General features: G+C 37.7%; 1 protein-coding gene across 5 annotated transcripts in view; it reads left to right on the top strand.

Moving 5' to 3' along the window:
• The window catches only part of COL24A1 (collagen type XXIV alpha 1 chain), a 126,147-nt gene that overhangs the window by 46,614 nt on the left and 56,036 nt on the right, over positions 1-23,497 (top strand). For all 5 annotated transcript variants that reach the window (XR_010987677.1, XM_068141188.1, XM_068141190.1 and 2 more), the window contains exons 17-24: positions 117-170; positions 768-821; positions 1,186-1,239; positions 6,334-6,387; positions 10,715-10,768; positions 12,105-12,149; positions 17,557-17,610; positions 19,652-19,696. Coding sequence is in view for 4 of the 5 variants with exons in the window: in XM_068141188.1 (XP_067997289.1) it covers positions 117-170; positions 768-821; positions 1,186-1,239; positions 6,334-6,387; positions 10,715-10,768; positions 12,105-12,149; positions 17,557-17,610; positions 19,652-19,696 (414 nt within the window). In the remaining variant the exon portion in view is untranslated. The remainder of the gene's footprint in view (positions 1-116; positions 171-767; positions 822-1,185; positions 1,240-6,333; positions 6,388-10,714; positions 10,769-12,104; positions 12,150-17,556; positions 17,611-19,651; positions 19,697-23,497) is intronic.

Below are 23,497 nucleotides of genomic sequence, written 5' to 3'. Positions count from 1 at the left end.
TTCAGAGATCTGTGTTAAATTAAATACTCAGTATTGGATTCATCTTTCTCATTCTCTGATAACTACCTGATTTTAAGCCATAAACATATGTGTGTCTAAAATAATATGTTGTTTAGGGTGAACATGGCCTTGCAGGAGAGCCAGGAGAACAGGGGTACCCAGGTGACAAGGTAATTTACACTTGCATTGTTTTACAAAACCGTCTAATTTCAGCAACTTTATCAGGGCCCTGAGTCTCTTAAAATGAAACAAGCCAGTTTCATAAAAATGGAATGCAGTACTAAAAGTCACTGGATACAAGTGAGTTGACATGTTTTTAAGATACACTGTACTAGTTGAAACTTAGTCAAGGAAAGCAGTGAATGGAGACAAAGAACATAGGCAGAATTCTGGCTGCTGTGTGTTCAGAGATGCACCAAACAAGAAAAAAACTATGGTATGATCTGAAACCTGTTGTAAAAGATGTTCCCTTGAACCTTAAGGTTATTCTGCAGCTCACCTGGACCAGCTGTGGTTGGCAGCAGCACATGGTCTGACATGCTCCTTCATATCATGAAACTGAAACAAATAAGTATCTTCTTATTTGGCTAGCAGATCAGGAGTCTCTGTGAGAAGCATCCCATGAGAAGTCTTTTGATGAAGGTTGAATGCTAGAAGACATCTCTCAGAATTATTTTGAATCCTGCTTCAGCTGGCAACCTGTAGCAATTTATTGCTTCCAATATAACACAAATTTTCAGGTGTATTTAATAGCTTTCTTTTTTCAGGGTGCTGTTGGTTTGCCAGGACCTCCAGGAATCAGAGGCAAGCCAGGACCCCAAGTAAGTTTACACAGAGATTTTTGTTCTCAATGTAGTACCTAAACCAATATCCATAACAATTATTTCTTAGACTTTTAAATAATTTCTATTTTTTATTGTGAAAACAACTGCAATTCCCCTCACAAGAGGGGTTTTTTTAGTATGATTATATGGACCATTCCATGGACTTCAAAGAGGTATGAAGAATTTTTCAATTGAATCCAAAGACAGTTATAAAATTTCCTCTTTAGTGGAAAAGTAATCTCAACACTTTGACTTTCTTTTTGATAATTAGTCAAAACAATCTGTTGTTAAAATAAATAAATAAATATTTTAAAATCTAACTCTTTTTTTTTGTTTGTTTGTTTTTCACTTTATTTTTAAGGGGAAAATTGGAGATCCTGGATCCCTTGGACCCTTGGGTCCTCCAGGACCTGAGGTAAAAAAATTGCTTGATGGAGACAAATGAAATGTCATTTAGTTCTAAATTACCAAAAATGGAAGGGAAATAGGTTTGCTTCACAAAAGGTTGTTGTCTTACTTGTCTTAGAAGTTACTTTTTGTTCAGTCTTATTAATTCATTCTCTCCCATAAGGTACAAAAGGCTAGCTCATAATTTTCTAAAATTAATACAGAGGATTTCTGAATACCAGGTATTTCCTTACTTGTTTATGTGTCCAGGATATACTGTCTTGTGAATCCAGGTGTTACGGATTACACCTTGAATGAGGATTATACGATTTCTCAGATACACTTCAAGTAATGAATTCTGCAGCATGTTTACAAATGGGATTTTCCAAGCCTGGTTGCATGTTTATCTTTTACAAAATAACTTTATTTGCAATGAATGCAAGAAATAAACACATGCCACGTTGTCAATCAGCTGAATCTAGCTGGGAAGTTGATTAAGAACTGTATATAGTACTATGGAAGTCTACACAGGGACAGCCAGTCTCCTCACATTTGAGTATACATTTAACTTCCAGCACAAAGAGTCAGCTGTCATTTCCCTAATTTTCTTCATGTGTGAACTGCTGCAAATCAGTTTCAGAAAAGAAAATATTATTTCAGCAGCTGAAAGTGTATAGTTATCTCTGCACACAACAGTAGAAGCTGCTTGGCAGGCTTCGGTCCAAGGTTTTTGGCTTCTTATATTCAGGTCAGAAGTAAGGTGCTTCCTAAATCTTTTCTCTGTAGCTGGGCATAGATGCCAAATAGAGTGAAATAATCATCCTGCAAGATAACAGAGTTCCTCTTGCACAAGGATTATTTCACTGATTATTAGTTACTAATTAGTTACTGCCCTTTTCTAAGCGTTAAAGAGTTTTTCTGGTGACTTTCCCCTGTATTCAGTCTTTGCCTAACCCCACTGTCATATTAGAAGCATGCCTGAAAGAAGATGCATTCTTGGGCTCTTAGTAATTTGTAATACACAAGTGAGCCTGAATACTTTAAAATATATACATATTCTGGTATTTCTGTCCCTCATGGGATTCCCATACTTGATGCTTGTTTTCATCACAAGTGAGAACAAAATTTTAAAATGTACATCTCTTTGCTTAGCATTTATGAACATGTTGTAAAGCTCCACAAAAGTAGCTGTTGGTGTTGAATTACTGCCTTCATTTTTGAGCCTTGTGAGTAATTGATCAGGTGGCTAAGGTCTCCCTAGGCCATGATTGCCCATGTAACCACTTCTGTGGTGCACCTTGTGTGTTGACTACTGGAAGCAAGTGTAGCTGTAACATAACTTGGAGAGGGTCTGCACTGAAGTCCTTACCTTAGTTTTATGCAGAAATCTTCCTTTTGTAATTCGGCAATAATTAGTAATAAAGCTTTGATAAGCACCTTGTTGAAGATCAGTAGCTGTATCCCCTCATTTTGGCTTTTGAAAACTCATTCTAAATTCTCATAAAAATGAAATGAAGCATGTGATTGAACTAAATAATATTGGAACAGGGAGACTTGGCAACAGAAGGAATGATCCCAGTCCCTGGAGAGGATTTTGCTCTGTGGTGCTCTTCCACCAGCACCTGTGTCTCAATCCTATTGAGGGCTGCTGAGGAGCTAGAGGACATGAGAGCCAGTGACTTACAACTATGATGGCAAATGTTCCAGGGAAATTGCTTGGAGTGATTAGATTTCTGTGACTGTAAGAGAATTTGTAGTTGAACTGTAGTGTAATTTCCAAACATTTCAGATATTCTGCATCCACGTTAGCAACCACGCAGGAAGACAAACAAAAAGGCAACAGTTTTTGGCAGGTTCCTCATCTCTGAAGCACTGACTTCAGTACAAAAAGACATGCCTTGACATAGTAAGGGTCTGATCACCTCTGCATTTTTTTTAATAAAAGATTATATAGATGCAAATATAGTGCTTTAATATTTTAACATATTCAGTCCAAAAAGCAACACTTTCACAGCAAGGTTAAAGCCCATTTGTGTCAAGATGGCTGGTAACTTCAGGTTTCACTGACACCCTCTGTAGTTTGATTTAACAGAGTGAACTCTAAAGTGCTTTGCTGGCAGAAAGCCACAACTGCAGCAAGATTTTGAAAATAATTTGTAACTTACCAGCTGCCAGGCTTCTGGCTGCTGGGAAGATAAGCATCTACACTTTGTGTTTCCTTAGTAGAAGTCATAATATTGAGTGCTGTTTTGTTTTGTGTAGTCTCTGCTGAAAATAACATTGTAGCTGGAAACAGTACATTGATCTGGCCTTTCACTTATGGAAGAAGAACAAATTTTTGATCTGGAGTGTCTCCATAGGGAACTGGCTGCTGGATAAGTCTTGGCAAACTCAAATAAATGATGACATGTATACCACTTTACTCAGAATCTGAATGGCAAGCAGTATTGCTGAGGTGTTTTAAGAACTTTCCTTTCTGGTTCATTCGTTTTCTGGAATTGTTTCAAGTGGCTATCGGTGTCCTGGATTATTCCAGTTATTTCATGGGTTATTAATGTGAGAACATCTTGGAAATAGTGTCCTAATGCTGCTATAGTGTCTGAATTTTCTCTAATTCCAGCTTTGCAGCAGAGACAAAAATAATGAAGATTTGAAACTTTTAAATGCATTTCTGTGTTGATGTTGTCAGGCTTGTAGCCCTCACATCCTACGTCTCTGCCTGAGATGAAAAGTTTCCAGGTGTTGTGATTGCTCTGCCTGTGATAGTGCTTGTCAATGCTTACATCCTGTGGTTTTCACTGAATTCCTTCTAGGAGTATTTAAACAAATAAATAAAGTAGATGTATTCCCTTATATATGTATAAAAATCTTTTGAAATAGACATTTTTCTTGACAGATTGTTTTCTGGAATGTTTATTACCTTGAGGGAAATTCCCTGTGTCAGCATTTAGGACTGAGTTCACACATTAGAAAGTCTAAGGTTTACAGATGTACTAAACAACCCACCCCTTCCTAACTATTTAATGTCTGTAAATAGGCAAATTGAAAATTAAGAAAGGATGAGTTAGCAGCTTCCAAACAACTGACAAAACTCTTCAATGTATTTCAGTAAATTGTAAAAGTTCTTTTATGGACCATATAGGCTGATCCAAGTGAGTAGGTAAGGATCGGACCGGGTGCCTTGGTCACACGTGAATCATATGCTATGTGCCACCTAGAGGCACCTTGAGGTGTTGCATAGCTTTGCTACTGGCTCCTGCTTTATGGCAAAAAGAAATGAACACCCAAGCTGTTCCGTAAAGTCCCGTGTGTTGTGTTCACATTGTTCCACTTGTTCTGAAAACTCGGATCAGTTCATTTTTACTCCTCAGTATTTTGCTTGAGTAATTTTTACTCTTTGGTAGTTTGCTTTAGTACTCAGCATTGACATGCTAAAACTTACATTGTTTAATTATTTTATTTTTATTAAAAAAAAATCATAATTCTGTTTCATATTTTGATGTGTTATATAAACCCCCAAAAAATATTTACATCCCATCTAAATGTCTACTTACAAGTCACTCTGCACCCTGTTAAGAACAGGTAATAGAAACCAAATAGAAGAAAGCCCTGCAAGTAGGAACAGGGATGCCCTAAATATTTATAAAACTTTATTATGTGGCAGTTGAGAGTGAAATAAAGCTTTAGTTTAAACTCCTTGCTGCAATATGATTTTTCTTTAATCACAAATAAAACTTACCAGAAAGGTAATGTCAGCTAATTATTAATAATCATTAGAAATGGTTATTACCTGTATTTGAAGCTGGAAGACTAGAGTATGGTTAACTATTATCCACTTAGTGAAGCAAATATATTTGAAATACCTCTTTCCTGTTTAAAGAACCTAAAAAGTGACTTGAAGCTTTGATAATGACATGTATTAGCCTGCATTAGTGTGGAAGGGTGCCAGAGTGGATTTAATGCTAGAAGTTCTTTATGAGATGTTCTTTAGCTTGTTCTGAATGTGTGTGCAAGCAAGGAGCAATACTTATACATTTTAATCTGCAATGATTTTGTATTAGGGGAGAATTAAACTTTTTGACTGGTATTGGGCAATAGATGTGCAGAGATGTAGTAATAAATATTTTACTCGGAGGTAGAACCTCTCAGTGGCAGTCTATTTTCAGATAGATGTGATTTAATGAAATGTTATAGAAATAAGAAAACCAAATGCAGGTGACAGAGTAAGCCCTGTGCTAACTAAAATGTCAATTATGAATGCTTTGCTTTAGCTTACAAATACAAAGATTGTTTCTTCATTGGATGTTTACGAAATGTAATTCATTAGCGTATTGCATAAGGGTTAGCTGCATCATTTTGTTTCCTTAAAACACACTCATTCCTTATAAAGCAATCCAGTTGCACTGGATTCCTCTGGTATAGAGTCCCACCACATGCCTACTTTCCAGATGGTTTAGGATGGTAATGTTAGTTGGTTCTTTGCATATTCATTTTTCCTTACCAACAACTGGTCCCATGGCACACACTATTTAGCAAAGGCTTATTCTGAATAGTGCTTCAGGCTGCTGACCTTCAGTTATTGCTAGCCAGGCCTGGATTTAGTACCTGCTGATTTGGAGGCAAAAGGCTTTCTACCCTTTTCTTAATCTTGCAGTGATCTCGTCCGTAAAGTGTGGCTACAGATTAAAAGGCTTCAGCTGCTCTCTGCACTTTTTTGTTTAAAAACCAGTAGAGTTCCTGAGTACAGGACCTGGTGTTGGCTGCTTTGTGGATTGATTTTTTTTTTATATATATTTTTTTTTTTTTTTTTTTTAATGTGTGTATATGTGCATCAAGACCAGTCCAATGGTTTGATTGCTTAGTGGATAAAAAGTCTAATGCTAAGAGAAGTGAAACAGATTCTGACATCTGCTAAATTGAGTTTGATGAAAGCTGCCTAAAACTTGGCACTTATCCAAGTCCTTTCAAGGAAACTTAATGTGTTTTGACATTTTAGGGATGCTAGAACAAATTTATTTCTTCTTCCTGTGATTCAGGTTTGTTAAATGAATGAACAGAATCAAAACAAGTAGATTGGAAACACTCCTACTCTGTAAATAATTTGTCTGTGTGATTTCTCTAGGGTTTTCCAGGAGATATTGGTGTACCTGGATTAAATGGCCCTGAAGGTCCAAAGGTAAGGCTATAGGAAAACGAGTTCATAGTGACAATAAATAGTATAAATATTTGAGGAAAAGCTCTGAGGGATGGTCACTGGCATTATGAGAAGATAACCTTACTGTTAAAATGTAAGTACTTTGCCTCAGGTGTCACTATAAGAAAGTTTATCTGATGTTTTGTGCTGTCCATGAAGTTTTAAGAGTAATGACCATTAAATGGAAGCATGTAATGGCAAGTTAAGTGCAAGGAAATTAGGAGAACATACTATGAATCTACAAAGTAGCTTGTATTTCACCTATATTAAAGTAAAATGCATACCAAATCCAATCAGATCTCTATAGCCTTGTCTGCATAATACAGATTTATTCACAATTTTGGGGAAAAAAGTAATTGCTAAAGACATGGGATAATGGGTAGAATTCAGAATCCAGATGAAATAATGTATAAAATAATATACATCACAACAACAGCTAAATTATCTACCCCAAAAATGATTGTGACAGATTCATTTAGCTTTTGGTCACTTGAGACCAAGCTTAGGCAACAGTTCATATGTATAGAGCTTTCAGTGAAGCTTTGCCTTGAAGTACCTATGGGAAGTTTTTGTCTGAAGTGACAAAGGTGGAGACTGGTACAAAAAGTGCAGGTGGATCAGAAATTAACCCAGAGGAAGATGACTGAAGAATAGCTAAAGATGGACTATTTGTTGTCGGAAGGCAAGTACCAATTATGTTCCTCACTCACCAGTCCTGGGACTATTTTTATGTTGTATTTTCACCCATTAATTCCTTCATACTTGGCTATTTAATCTGCATATTAAACAGAGTGCAGCATCTTAAAACTGCACTTTGTGCTAATTCATCCCAATTCTGTTGCTTCAAACTGATGTATGCAAGGACTACAACAGCAAGTCCTGCTGTAAACTTAGAGCTTCACACCTGGCAAGAAGGAAGGACACTGCCAGATCTCTCTGAAATAAAAGCACACTAAGGTGGTTAGAAATCAAGTGAAATTCTAGAACACATGAGGCAAGGTGTTTCATTGATGCCACTGCACAAAACACAAGAAGATTTATCTAAGTAGTACACACAGTTCTGAGCATTTGCATTCCAGAAGGGCTCGATCAAATGGGACTACATAGACAAAAGGACATTTGAATGACTGTATTCTGAGAGGCTCCAAAATGAAGGGCCTTTTGGAGCTTCATAAGGAAACTAGAGGGCAGAAATGTCAAGGCAAAAGAACTGTGCAAGAGCAACAATATCACTGGCCCGAGGAAAAAACATCCAAGCTGTCCATGAGTAAACAGAGACAGAAATTATGTGTCAGAGTACTTAAGAAAACATTGGACAGGGAGCAGTAAATAGTCTAAAGATACAGTCTTATTTGTACCTGGAAGACTGTAATACACTCTCTATGCCAAAGCTAATCACTCTTGAACATCTCAAATAATCCAGTTGCCAAAGCCATGGCAAATCTTTTCTGAATCTCATTATCTTCCAACTGCGTCAAGAACCTTGTCTCAAAATAGCTCAGGCATGAATTTACTTGGAAAACTAAGAACACAGTAACTCATGTAGCAAATGGGGGAGAAGTTTGAATACATTTCCAGAGACAAATAGGGACTTTTCCTTTAGTTGTGATTTATTGCTTTGCTAACTTTTTTTTATGTATAATATTGGGAGCCTTATACAAATTAGTTTTCCCTGACCATTGCAGTGGCAGTTGCTTCTGTCTTTCTGAAGTACCAGGGCACTTAAACCCTTTTGATGTAAGACTGTGTCTAGGGTCTTGGAGAACTAGGAGAAGAGAAATACAGTTCTTGAGCGTCAAATGACACATGAATGGTGTAACTGCTGCCCAGCTTCTTCACTGAGACCATATTATTCCAAATCAAAAGTGTTAACTTAGATATTTTTGTTAGAATTAGGTCAATGTTTTAATACATACATTGCTGATCTTTTGCCTTTTCACAGATTCTAGGGGGAAAAAAAAAAATTCAAAAAGGTAGCCTACAAAGTTTAAGACTCCATATTCCTTTGATACAGAAATTATCTAGCCAAACAAGATTCAGAGGACTCCGGCACACTTGGTCTTAGAGACTAAAAAGCTTAGCCTTCTCTAAACAAAGAATTGATGGCTTACATGTGAGAAGGAAGATTACCAAACTGGAAAAATTCTTACACTGCTCCTAGTACCAAGGGATCAGGGCTGCATAACACTGGAAATATTTGGCTTTTGGGATTCCCAGCTGTCTTGCATTGACTGCAGTTTTATAAAAATGTCCTCCAGCTTTTATTTTTAGAAAACTGCTTTCACTGTGCTCCTCTTTTCCTCATGTGTTTGTTTATACTTCCTCAGAAACAATACCATTTTAAAAACCAAGAAATTATCTTTTGTTAGCAGTTGGCATGGGAAAAAAATCAGCCTCTTGGTGAAACATTTAAGCCCTCTGAGTGTTGTTAGCCATCTCTAAATACCAGTAGAAGTTCTGGATTGTCAGTTTTACCTAAATTAATGCAATAATCAGCAAATCTGACCCCTCTAGAATAAGATTCAAAAGATTCATTATGTAATTTGGTCTAGAGCATATTTCTGAACTTGGAAAGAATATTTTGGAAGGTGTTTGATCTTGGTCCACCACTTACTAGAAAATAAAATATTTTTTAAAAATAGGAAATAAAAATGTTTTTAAGAAGTTCTGAAACAAGTTAGTTTGTTTCCTATGTTATTCTTGCAAATATTTATGCTCTGTAACTGAAAGAAGTGAGAAGAAATGATGGTTGGAATATGCTATGACTGTAGTTTTTCCAGCAGTGTGTGTTGTACTATGGAAGTAGTTAGGAACTTCCTTCCTCTGCTCATTTGCATTTGTTTGGATAACACATTTAATAGAAGTGACTACTAAGAGTTTGCCACTTCTGGAAGGGATGCTCAGCTGCACAGTTCTGTATGTGAAATACAGGATACCTCCATTTTTCTGACCCCCTATTTTTATTCCAGACACTTTGGCATATGTGTAATGACCATCTTAATTTTCTGTTTGTTGCCTGAAACATCAAGAGGGAGATGGAAATTTCATTTAGTTTTAATACTCATTTTACAGCCTGTGACTTTTTTGCAGATCTGTTTAAATGCAGTGGAAGGGTGTGTACAGTAGCAGCGTTTCTAACATTTCCACTGTGCAATTACATTGCATTGAAAGCTTTATCTCCTAATTTGCTTTGCTATTAGAATGAAACAACAGTTCTGTCACGGAAAAATTGTGGTGACTAACTACACAAGAATATTACTCATGTAATACTACTACTAAAAGCCCTCCTGTCACTTTTGTAGGGGTATGTGCATTGTGGTTTGAGTTGAAACAGCTCTGGGCTGAGGACATAACCTACAACATGAAACAATCCACCCTAGTCTTTCCCAGACTGATGGACTCTTTCAGGATCTCTACCTTGAGGCGGCCTGTTCCATTTTCTGTTCCATTTTACTTTGTGTGTTAAGTAAACTCTTCTGGACCAATGCTGGCACCTTCTGTCTAGACTTCAGCTTCATTAGTGAGCAATTAACAAAGCTTGCCCTTGGAACTTTCCCACCGTTGCTTTCTTCACAGGCTAATCATATCACTCCTAAAGGGCAGTTTCTTTGTTCTTGTTGCTTTACCTGATACTGTTCAGCCTAGCTTTCCCAGAACACTAATAATATGTTTACAGAGATTATTTTTTTTGTCCAACGCCAAGTCAAGTGCTTTTCCCAATTACTGCCATTGCAATTGGGATGAACGATATTTTTGACACACCGCTAGCTGCAAAGTCATTTTAACAAAGTTTTGCAAATGTTGGCGTGAGCAGTCATGAAAACTGAGAGTTGGCAGAGGGTAAGGTGCTGTATCTCTGAGAAACTGATTATAATCCTGACAGAAAAATAAGGGCTGAAAATCACAGGTAGTTTTGAACGAGCTAGTAGTTTAAATTCACTCATTTCCATTGCAATTATTTAATCACGTTATGCTTAAAACTACCTAAATCAAAGATCTATGAGACTTGCACTGGTTCTACTTTACATGATTGTATGCTTTATGTCTTCCAAAAAGAGGAATTGTCTTTTTGTTCCATTAAAAAGATTAAGGAAAATGCATGTAGTAGAAGTTCTTAAGATACTCAAATTTCCAGCAGATATTTAAATTCTGCTGCATCTTCTCCTGACTTCCTAAAGTAAATCCAAAGACAATGGTAAGAAATGAGACCTGCTTCCTCATTTTTGCATTTCTGTCCAGGTTTACATCAGGAAAGAAACTACACCATCCAGATTGTTGATACAGGTTTTCACTGTGTTTGTATGTTTAGGGACTTCTGGGTGACCGAGGGCCTCCAGGGCCACAAGGCCCCAAAGGAGTTGAGGTAAGATGGAAGAGCTACCTGGTAAAGAGATTGTTTAAAATAAGAAATTATGAGGAATAAGAGGGTTAGACAACAGTAGTTGCATGTTTATGGTGTTGTCATGCAAATGTTCAAGTTTCTTTTGCATTTCAGCAAGGGTTGCAAAGATGCTTTTGTAACTTTATGGCGCTGTGCATCTATTATTTGGTTTATTTTCGGTATTTCTCGGACAGTGGGCCCAGAATCAGATGTGGTTGTAGTTAAACTGGTGAGCTGGGGTGTTGGTGGGATAGTGTAGATCGATGTAATTACTTTGTTAGATACACCGAAATAAACAGTAAGACCCCTAGTAACTGAAGGGAGAGGAAGGCAGTTCTTCATCTTGCAAATTTATTGAGTATTCTTCATTTTTTAGTATTATTGAGTATTCATCATTGTAAAAACTAAAACTCATGTGTTTCAGGCTAGAAGCAATTAATAGTAGAAATAGACCTCTAGACTTTCAAGTAACTTAATTGCAGGCTTCCATGATAGACAAATAAAGACTAACAATGGCAAAAGGATTTCTTTAGTTGTAAGCTAGGAAGCTGCTGATAGGATTTCTTAATTCTGCTGTTTCCTATGGCTTGTAATTGAAAAGTTGTGTACCACTTCCTTCAAAACCTGGAGAAAATCTTCCCTATTGAGGAGGACCAGTGAACCATAAAATGATCACAGCATGGCATCCTGACACAGCATTGATACAAATTCATGCTTTAATATACCTGTGTAATGAGTGAACCTGAAGAGTTAACTCTGCAGTTCCCCATCAAATGTAATTATATCAGTGTACTGTGCAGCAGAGACACAGTGTCTCATTTCTTCTCTTATACACCTGACAAGGCTGATCTCCAGTCTCTCTCCATCCTTAAAGGGAGGCGGGGGGGGGGGGGTGTTAAAAAAAAAAAGGCTTGGCTAACTTAGTGTACAGCAACATGGAAGAGAAAAGCAGGAATGTTCCAACTGGTTTTACTGTCATGAAGTGTCAAACATTACTAGAAGAGAGTAACTGCAGAGTAGACAGAGAGGTTGGTCCCTCATTGCTGAGTCTTTTCCTGCTTAAAGCTGTGAAAATGTTACTATAATGGTAGGTATACCAGCAGTTTCACAGCCTTCTGGGTGCACCTAGTGGCTGCACAGGGCATGGCTTTCTGGGTAATGAAATCAGCCTGGTCTTTCATATAGTGCTTCTACCAGACATGAACTCATACAACACATATGAACCAAATCTAAGATGATAATAAATACAGTTATGTGTAGATTTTCTTTTTTAAAGCTAGACTTGGATCAAGATTACTGAAGTTCTGATTTCTTTTAGGGAGAAGTCGGACCAACTGGACCTATTGGAGGAGTTGGCCCAAGAGTAAGTATAAGTAATTTTGTTAGGGCAGAGTACCTAAAAAAAAATACATTTAGTGTGAGAAGTGACTATGTTAAAGTAGCATGCCCTGAATAAATGTGTCACTTTCCTCAGCACGTGCTCAGAGCAGCACTGGGTGGAGAAATGGATTTCCATATGGAGGATTTGGAAGGAAATCGCAGCTGTGGTGCACAAAATAAAATTTTTGAAAAGCAGAGTCAATATGAAGCTGTTTATGGTGCTCCTTGAGACAGATGAAACCAACATGTGCTTCCTAGGGTCTGAACCAGCAGATATAGCAAAATATTTAAATTGGAGAAGAATGAGACTCCGCTCAGAGGGAGAATCATAAAGGAATTGATGCTTTAAATGATTTTCAAACTGATGTGGTAGACATTTGCTGAAAACAGTAGAGCTGGAATGTCTTAATGGTATTTGTGCTGACATGTCTTTAAAGATTAAAACAAAAACCCAAACAAACAAAAAAGACAACTAACAGCCAGTTCTGTTAGCTACAAAAATATACGAGTGTCTAAGAGTATTTTAGTGGATTTGAAGCCTACTTCTAGAAAAATTCTAAGCTAAAAATGAACACTATCCTGCAGCAGGGGCAGCAGGAGTCTTGCAAATTTTATTGAAAGCAGTATGATCATCTTCATTTACTTGATTTGCTTGTGTGGTAATCACTAGCTTGATCTTCATTTTGAATGATTTCCTATTTCTTGCTTTGGGAAAGTCTTTACTGTTGTTTCCTGGTTCTAAAGCAGATGTTGTCCTGTGTAACTTTTCCTGCTCATTAGGTAATCAAAACTGGGTATTTGCTTTCTGTTAGAAATAGCATTAAAGCATGTATTTGCCACACAGATTAGGTGTTTAGAAAAAAAACCACCACACAATAAACCAAACAAAACCAGCCAAACAAAAACCCCACAAAACACACATAATATTTTTTTTCCAGCTGAGAAAAACATGACAAAATTGAACAGAATTGGAAAACATTTTGTGACTTGGTTCAATATTCAGTTTAATGTGCCTGAACTTCTACCAACAGCCTTATGGAAATTGTTTTGGCTGCATCATACTTTAAGTATCCTTCTTAAGCAGGGCTTCATGGCTGGACAGCGTCTCCCATATGGTGCTGTGGTAACTGGAAAAGATGTTGCTACAGTGGGTGACTCATGGGCAATGAGACACTGACCTTCATGTTCTCTGTCTCTCTGGGCATGCACAAGCCACCATAAACTGGTGTCAAAGTGACCCAAAAGGAAAAATTGCTGTGTAACCTAGGACACTGAAATAATTTAGATCTATTTGGGGTCAGTTCGACCTAAATCATTTTGGTTTTGATTTCTCCAAATGGGAAATGTGCACACCGTTGGCATGTATTATGGTTTCTGTCTCTCACAACAAGCTGTTGAGAGAAGAATGTGTGCATCTGAGGTGAGCCCTAGAGTTGCAGTATCCAGACTTTTTTTAGTAGCTTGCTGGCTAACATCCCTTTCTGAAATGAGAGGTAGGGGAAATGGGAATTTTGCTTGATGGGGATCCCTGCCTGTTTTTTTCCCCTCATCCCAGGGCCCATCTGCTCTTTCCTGGATTATACAGCTTCTGTTGGCTCCAGCTGTTTCATAGCTCCAGGCCAACTTGTTGATGCTGCTGCTCTGAACTCTGTTCCCATCTCTGCTTGTCCTTGCTTCCTCACTCCCACTTCTACACAGACTGTATGATTATATTGGAGAGAGGGTGCCAACTATGAAGTCATTAAATCTGATACAGTTTAGCAGGACTGAGTCTGTAAGCTGCTGAATATATCTGTCTTTTAAAATTATGCTTGCTTGATTGCAGTTTCACATTCATTTGATTCCACTGTTTCCTTTGTTTCCATTTTCCATGAAAGGAGTGTCAAAAAGTAAATACTGCATCTGAAAGTAAATTCTATCAAAGCTGTTGTCACTGTACTAATTAAATAGCCATGGGGGAAGGGGAGGTGTTTGAGACCCATGGCCATGCATGGTCCTGAGGCAGCATCAGTTGTCAGCTATGCGTTTAGCTGACAGCTCGTAACTTGTTTTTTGCAGCATCCAGGAGTGCAATCTGCTTCAGTCCTTTATTTGTCAGACATTTTTCTAACATCTAACCATTCTAGCTGAATGTTTTGTCTGCGTCTTTCTTGTTGCAACCTTGCTTCCTGTCCTACAGGCTTTATTCATAGGCATGGTTAACAGGTTGTCCTCTTTTTAGCCACTGTTAACTCTGACTTAAATTTTGTCCAAACTATCCTTATAGGTGATATATTGTAAACCTTTGATTATACTTATGAAACTGTTCTATTTTTTTTCTTGGACAGTAATGAAGCATGTTCCTAGTGCTTCTGGTATTCCTCATCTATTCGGCTCTGTAATTTTCAGGTCAAAGTTGTTCAGGTTTTGGTGTGTGCCAAATTGACAGCCATAAATTCTCACCTCATTTTTTCTGCGCACATCCCCTACCTTTGGCCTCATTTCTGGCATTTGCTTTACAAAATGTGCATGAGACCAAAAACTCCTGGAATCTACCTGACCAGTGCCGCCAGAAAAAAAATAGATCATCCTCTATTCGAATTGAAGATTAATATGAACCTTCATTCTGCTTCTCAGGTCTCAGGTTAAAAAATAATTCCTGTATGTCTAAAACAACTGGAGCCCAAACTGAGGATGATCTCACTGAATGTTCAGGATATATCTCAGGTCCCACAGAGCTTAGCCTGTTTGAATTTAGGAAGAGTTTTTTGAGCTGAATCTGATCACATGATTTTATTTTTATTTTTATTTTTACTCATTCCTTTCCAAGACTTCCCACTCATTCTATTCCAAACTCAAATACTTGCATTCTCCTAAATTAATCCTTCTAAACAAAAAAGGCTTGTTTATAGATATACAGGGTTTTTAAATTTAGTTAGTTCACCTTTGTCATGTGAAAATACAGTAGATGCTATGTTAAAAAAGTTTATCCAATTTCCTGCCAATTAACTCCTTCTCAAAGGCTATCCAAATAGTAGCACTGTAGCTGTCAATGTATCTGAGCTCAGTGCAAGCATTGGTACTCTATTTTTGTTTTTAACTTCAGTACTGGAGCAGATATTGCTTTTAAAAGCGGGGGCAGATTGTTTTAAACTTTTAAACTGGAATGTAAAAAAGGATTACTGAGTTGATTCCTTTCTGAGATACATATGTAAATCAAAAGCTGATATTTGTATCATCATAAGGTGAGAAGTTACTCCTGAAATTGGAGGAAAATTACCCTCAAACCTGCCCCTCCCGCCTAGTGCAGTATTTTCTGGAGGTGGCATATGTCTTCCTGTGGGCCAAAGGCATGTGAGAAGCTTGTGAGATTCTTGTGAAGGGATGGGAAAAGAGTGATAATGAGAGATATTTATATTAAATATAGGGATCTGTATCAACCCAATTTGAGGTGAAAGGAGCATAGGTGAGTGCTGTTTCCTAAAAAAGAAGGCCAGAACTTCCAGATAATATTTTAGGAAACAAGCTATTTCACTTGGGGTTACCTTGCCCTAAAGAGCAATTTTCTCAGGTGTTAGCAAGCAGAAAATCAGGCATCCCTAGTTTAACCCTCTGCCAGTGGCATTTCCTCCATGTGTAATTTGCAGTTGTATTACACTTTTGGTTAATGCTAAGTCTGTATGTTTCATATTGCTTTACCAGTTAAATCCCTATGCTCCATTTTTCTGATCAGCTTGCATTATGTTGTGTGTTTCTTGCAGCTAGTACATAGCTGGAGTACTACAGCCAAGAAACTGTTGCGTGCTGTAATGCCACTTCTGATAGGAATAAAATTATTAAGGCAGTTAATAATGGCTGCTAGTCGTCTAGTTTAAAACATCTACGTTGCAGTCTTGCCCTCTTAGACTTGAAGGTTGTTTTCAGCGAAGTAGTCAAGCATCATGGAGTAACCTGCAGCAACCCATCACTTGTTCTTTGCTAAGCCTTGTGGAAAGACATGGCTTGCATTATCTCTCAAAACGTCACAGTCTTTTCTCCCTGCATTCATGGTTATGCCATGTTTTATTCCATTGACAAAAACAAAACTCTCTTTTTTAAAGCAGCAATATTTGTTGGAACTTGTAGGGCAAAATTTGGGCAGGCAGAGTGAGAAGAAGAGAGATAAAAAGGGATTAATATGACAAGTCATGGAGCCTACTAAGACAATATAATATTAAGCCAGTTTCTCAGATGGCCAGAAAGTAACACACACATTGTACGCTGACCGACAGGCACAGAGCAGCAGAACAAAAAAGCCAAATGGGAAAAATTGCATCCTTTTACAAGAAACCTGTTTATTATATGTTACTTCTGTTGCTCTTGTCTCAGAACAGCCAACATGGAAAGGAAAGCTCTCATTACAGAGTCCTGTGATTGCAATTATTCAATCTACTGAAACAACAGCTGATAATTTCCTTTCAGCAGAAATCTGTGTGGGTTTGATACTGAATCATTGAAGTGTTTAATTTTCTTCCTCCAGTTTTCAGGCTTCAGTGATCTCCTTGGCAACTTGCTCAAGAGCCAAAGGCAGTCCACTGGACCTGTAGTTTTGATCTAGAGTCTTTGCCTCAGAGTACATGGGGAAAACTGTCCTATATATATATACATAGCCATGTTGTTCAGATAACCAAATGGTTAGGCCATGATTTATGTTGCAGAGAATGTCTATCTGGAGGCAAAAGAAGACATAATTGAGTTATAAACATCTAATTGAAAATTAATGAGAAAAGCATTCTGGTTTGGGTGCTTTTGTGGGTCTATGCAAGTGACAAGAAGGAGGGACGTATGTTAAAAAATGTTTCAAAGACCTCCTCACTTCATGGCCTCCTGCTGTGGTTGATGTTGCTGTATTTTCTTCTGTGTAACTACATATTATGAACTGAATATCAGGTCAGCAAGATCTATCAGTAGTAAAATGCTAGTAGAGAGGCATGAGGATTAAAAGAAACAAAGAGGAGAGGATATTCGAGCTCATTTTGTCTGGTTGAGGAAGGACAGTTATGACTAGTCCCTGAAGTCCAAACATCAAACTCTGTTAGTATGATTCCCTATTCTGCTGGAATTAACTAGGAGAGAACATGACCTTGCCTTTTCTTTGTCTCCTGAATACATTTTGGACTGTTCCTGTTTTTCCTCAGTGATAATCACTTTAACCAAGAGTTAATACAGATTCTGCTTACTGTGCTAGTGTTTGCTGTAACATCAACAGTCTGTTTTCAGATGTAGATTTATAAATACGTTTGCTTCAAATGTTGGTATTAAGTATTACTAAGTGGTACATTTTTTGAGTGCATATCTTTTGGTAAATACAGAAATTGATATGAGGCTATCTTTTAAAAATTTACAATATTTTATTCTAATCATTATTTTAGGGAAAGCCAGGACATAAAGGTTATGTAGGTGATCCTGGACCTGAAGGTTTAAAGGTAAGTGCTGGATATATGTATGAAATAAGATGTTGGGAGTATCAGCTGTGTACAGTTACACACTGCTGTATACAGTGGCACTAAAACTGGAACTAATAGCCAGTCATAAAGAGCATCTGCTTTGGAAATGGCCTGGCCACCAGTGGAGAGAGAAATCTCGGTGTACAGGTGGTTTCTTCTGGGTTTCCCTTTGTAGGAAAATGCTGAGGGAGAAGAGAGCCACTGAGCTGGCAGCTCTCATGGGACAGGCAGATGAGGCATGAGCATTGCTGGTGCAATAAGCACACCAGTGCCTTTAAAATAAGTCCCCAGGGAGGTCAGTGACTGAATAGCTAGCAGGGTGTGGGATGTCAGTCAGGCCGTGGCACAGCAGTTCATGCAGAAGGGCACGTGGGGAAGGCACTGAAATATTGTCAGCTTGACCAGAGATTGATGGTATCTATGTAGCAGAAAGTGATGGCTTCTGTGAGGCAGGAAAGTAATTGTCCCCCTGTACTCATCATCAGTGAGACCATACCTTGCACACTGTGTTCAGTTTTGGGACCCTTCCTATAAGAAAGACATCAAGGTCCTGGAACAGTTCCAGAGAAGCACAACAAAGCCGGTGAAAGGACTGGAGAACAGATCTTCTGAGATCTGTTCCCTCTGACTGAGGGAACAGGGGTTGTTCAGCCTGCAGAAAAGGATTCTGAAGGGAGACTTTATTACTCTCTATCGGTACCTGGAAGGAGATTTGTAGTGAAGTTACTAGGTGAGAGATCAATAACCACGAGTGATAAGACCAAAGGAAGTGGCCTCAGGTTGCATAAGGGGAGGATTACATTGGATATTAGAAGAAACTTCTTCACTGAAAGGGTTGTCAAATGTTGGAATAGGCTGCTTAGGAAGGTGATTGAATCATCATCCTTGGAGGTGTTTAAAAGACACAGATGTGCTAAAGGACATGGTTTAGCACCAAACTGGGTTGAGTTTGATAATGTTTGGATGTGATGATTTTAAATGTGTTTTGTTTTGGTTTTTTCCAACCAAAATGATCCTATAATTCTGTGATTTAATGGAAGGATATGAGTGGACATGCTTCCATACAATAAAAATTGATACCATACTGGTGATTCTTCTCTCTGGCAACATGTCATTTTGGAAAAGAAAGAAATAATGCAGTTCTAGGATATAGGAATATATGAACAAAGACAAGGCTGGCTAAAATGAGATCTGTTTGTTTGGTTATGTGGAGGTGGCTGAGCCTGCAGACAGCAGTGGATCCAGGGCAGTCCCTGCTCTGACAGGACTTCAAGGTGGTGAAGGGATAAAACAAAGTGCTGCAGATTGAAAGATGAGCTTATGGCAACAGAATTTCTCAGTGCTGAGTTGCAACCTGAGTAAACAGTATCCAAATCAGTGTTTGTCAGGGCACGTAGATTACAGTCAGAGTCAGATAATTAATAGTGCACATACACCCAGCTTCCATTTGCAAAATGTGAAGCAAAACGTTCTGCAGTATACAACATGACTTGCAGTGTTATTAAGGAGAAGTAACAGAATAATGCTTTCTGCCAGTTCCAAGCTTTTGGGGGAATGTGGAAGGGGTAGAAGTTTATTAAAATATCCCTGAAATGTGAAATGTTCCTAATATTTCATAGCAAAAATAAAATTATAGTGTGCAGAGGTAACATTTACTTTTTAAACAGTTGTGAAACAAGGTCATTTACTGAAAGGCAGGCTTAAACAAAAACTAAATCATTTGTTTGTAGCATTTGCTGGCAATGTATTTGATGAGCCCTTAATACATAGTTTTCTTTTTCGTGAACAAGTCCAAGTCCTAAATACATGAGGACATCTTTTTACTAAATCAGAAGTAGACACCAAAAAAAATATTATTTTTTTTTTTTGCTGGTTGCTTAATTTTCTTTCTTACAGTTTTAATTGGCAGATGTAATTTAGAAAATAAGAGGCTCTTAGGAAAATAGAGGACTCTCATATACACATATGAAAGAAATTACTTTTCTAATGAACTCCATCATCTGTTTTTTACATTTACCAGGGAGAACAAGGAGACCAAGGAAACACTGGAAAAACTGGTGAAGCAGTAAGTTTGAATCTTTCTTTCTAGTTTTATTTTTAATTCTGTGTTTATTTGGGAGTGAATGAACAATTTGTTGCAGCAACTTTCTGATTAAGTTTGCCTTTCTTTTGAAGCTGTAATATGTTGGCTGTACCTTTGTGGTCTTTCAGAATCATACTGTTTAACAAAATTCCCCTTTTAAGTATTTCCCAAAGTTAATTCTACTGTTTTCCTATTAGGTTGAGTGAACATTACAGGTAGTTGTAGGGATCTTCCAAAGCATGTTTGAGTAAGTGAACAAGTGCTCCTTTTCCAGTTCAAACATCTGAGAAGCTGCATTTAGCCTGAGATGTATTTTGCAGACTTTTTCTGCCTATGCTCCATAAAGTCACAGAGACCCAGGTGACCTTGAGGTGACAGGCCACTCTCTACTGTCTAGGCAGGATCTTTATATCACTCCTGGCATATACTTGGCTCATCAGTTATTAAAAATCTCCAACAAAGGCTTTGTGACCTGCAGGCAGCCCAGGGCTTCTCTATTCATTTTTCAAAAACATTTTGTTGTTGTTTAATATCTTCCAGTTGTGTAACCTGACACCCTCCTGCTGAAACACACATTGTGCAAATGATGGTTGTTATTGTGTGCCACCTCCAGTCTTTCTTATCACACTAAACAGTCCCAATTCACTTAGCCTTTCATGTTTTGTAAATAATTTAAGTCATATTCTTACTCTCTTGTAGAGGAGGGAACTGAGAAGCTGGATTCTCAGCCCAGTTAAAACTATCTTTTTAGACAGGAACTGGTAATGCCATAAGGTCCACTAGAAGTCAACCAGCATGTCTCTAAATGTAACAAGTATACTTAACAGCAGCTTAATCCATAGCTTTGTTCAGCAGTTTATACCTAGCAAAACCTTAATTTTGTTAGGTTTTAATCAGAGTTGTAAAGTAGTAATCTGCTTCCATTATGATACCATTTGGAAAATCTGGGAGTTTATATATGGCTGAATGGTTAGGGCAAACATGGATAAATACTGGAGCATGAGGATATCAAGGTCGAGGAGAATAGATAGGACATCATAATGCTACCTTGCCTTTTATGGAGAGATGCAGAAATGACTCTACTGGGACACAGAAATACAATTCTCCTGTCCATACAATTAGTATTTCTCTGCTAATGTTACACCTGCTGATTTTTTTCCCCTCTTTTTTTCCTTTTTGCTTCTCAACAGTGAGCACAATAAAGCTTTTGTAGCATATGAATTCATGTTTTCAGCCTATAATATGTTAGTGAAAAATTGTAACAGTTACTCTGTTCTACAGTGCCACATGCATCAAAACCCTCAACAAATAATACAGCTAAGCTCAATCTTAAGTCACTACGCTAGAAAGAGTACATAAAACAGTCACAGAAGCTAGTTACTTAACCTTAAGTTTCTGGATTTGTCATGGGCTTTGTTTTGCTCCAGACTGAACTTGAATTCAGCATACCCATATTCCACAAACCAACTGTTTTGTATGGACATAATCTCATTTAGCACTAAATGAGCTCATTCTAATACAAGTGTAATAGTCACTAGCTCAAATAATTGGTGATTATATGTTGCAGTGATAAGTAATAAAAGAATTATGTTAACTACCTAATTACTGTCAGGTGCAAGCTGCAAGGATAAAATAATAAAAATATTCTTTGTGCCAAAACAGAGGATGTTGCAGCCCTGTTACAGTGTTATTTAAAAAGGTCATTATGGCCCATTATTGATTACCACTCCCCAGACTTGCTGCTTTGATTATTTGAATATGATATAGATGACATAACTGAGATCTAGCTTATAAAATATCAATTAAGATTTTTATTGATATTTTTACTTGTGGACTGTAGGGTGCCTTCTGCTTTGTGTACATGCATTTTGCTATATGAGCTTTGTATGCCCTTGATCCTATTGTGGTATTAACCCACTGCATGGTCTTTATATCTTGTGGTTAAGGCTGATGGTCAAACAAGAGCAGGAAGCTTTTCAAACACACTGAGCAGAACTCACAGGAAGACCTTTCAAAATCCCTTCACTTTATTCACCACTGCAATCTGTAACAGTTAAGGGTTTTTTAAAGTAAATTGAAATGTACTAGCAGGAAGAGGATAGTTTGTCTCATACTCAGAAAATGGTTTTCCAGATGTGAGTCCTACTGCAAAATACTTCTGTATGCTTTGGATGCAGTTTTTACTGCTTCTGTTTGTTATGAGTAATTTTTATTTTCCTCACTGTGCTGAGAGAATGAAAACTTTGGATTCCCAGATAAATCTGCTCCCTGATACTCAGTATTGGCTCTGGAGGCATATGTGATGACTCCAGGACATCTCTGGAATCAAATATGCTGCACACAGAGAAAAAAAATTGAAAAACAGAATACAAAGTACAAATGTTACTAGCTGCTCTGACAGATTTTGAGATGAAGCCCAAAGGAAGGTATGAAAGAAAGCACCTGTCCTTGCTGATGCCTTGAGACAATTGCTTGGTGATGGCAAACACGAAGGATTTGTGGAAATAGCACTAAACATTGTGCAATTATTGTACAATTTATTTAATACTAAAGGCAAAGAGAAACAGAAATTACCAAAATGTTGATAGAAAGTCCAGTGTCTAGAAGAAGTATAGAGCATTTTGCTAATAAGCTGTCAAAAGAAGCTATAATAAATCTTGTAAATGTCAATTTCATAGGTAATTATGACATGAAGCACATGTGTGTATCTGATATTAATACCAAAGGGTTACATCAATATTTTTTCTTCCATTTCTCCCTTTTCTTACTCTCCCTGGTATCATCCGTCTTCTGTCTTTGACTAATACATCTGTCACTGCTACCTGAGATGCCAAAATAGTTACTGGTTTTCCATAACAACTTTTCCAGGTCAAGTACTGCTTAATATCTGCTTAGAGAAATACAGATGGCAGCTGTACACAAGCAGGGAAGCTTCAATAGCAGGAGATTGGACCACAGTGTTTCATTATTCAGTCTAGTAAGTTGGGATGTGTGCTGAAACACAGCTTTGTCAGTAGAAGCCTTATTGTCCAACATGTCTTAGGTCACATAAAGCTGCTGATGCTCCACATTTCTGATGAAGTGCATGTTCACTGGACTCATAAGCTGAAAATTACACAGATTTTACTACAAGTTCAGGAATGTGTCCAGGATCAAAATTCAGACACTATTCTTTAACCAAGAATACAGCAAAAACTGTTTCTCTCTTAACAACATATGCTCTATTTAAAGGGAAGGATGGGCAGGTTCAGGTGGTGCCACCCGAAGCTGCAGTAGGACCCAGCAGCTGTTCTTTGTAAGATACTCAGTTAACTGCAGGACTACCAGGTTCAAGTGAAGAGGAAGTGGGTAAGATAGAAGTGAGGGACAGCAGGCAGAGCAAATTTACACTACTAATGAGACAGAGTCTTTTGGAAGTCATGCCAAAGGAAACAGCCTCTTCAGCTACTGAGAAAATTGGAGGAAAATCTTGCTTTCGTGTCATGTAACTGGATTTTTGTAAGCTTTGATCACATAATATCCAGTGATAGGTAGCAAATATTTGAAAGCAGCATCAGCATCTCATGCAAACAACTTGTCTGTATTGAAGTGTCAGGGATGATTTAACAAAGTTATTCATATCGCAGCTTTTATGGCACAAAAGTTAACTTACCTGAACTTAAAACAGTTGCTTCTCAGGATTGCTGCTGTTTTGTTTTGCTAGTATTTGCCCAGACTAGGCTACACTGAATAAGTGCAAGATTATTCCAGTTTCTCCTTGCTACCTCCATTACAGAAGTTTAG

Source organism: Melanerpes formicivorus, unplaced genomic scaffold, assembly GCF_026170545.1.
Source record: "Melanerpes formicivorus ecotype bairdi unplaced genomic scaffold, bMelFor1.0.p_v2 SCAF_7, whole genome shotgun sequence".
In the NCBI taxonomy this organism is placed as follows: Eukaryota; Metazoa; Chordata; class Aves; order Piciformes; family Picidae; genus Melanerpes; species Melanerpes formicivorus.
The sequence above is the reverse complement of the archived record's forward strand: the minus strand, read 5'-3'. Positions and strand labels throughout refer to the sequence as shown.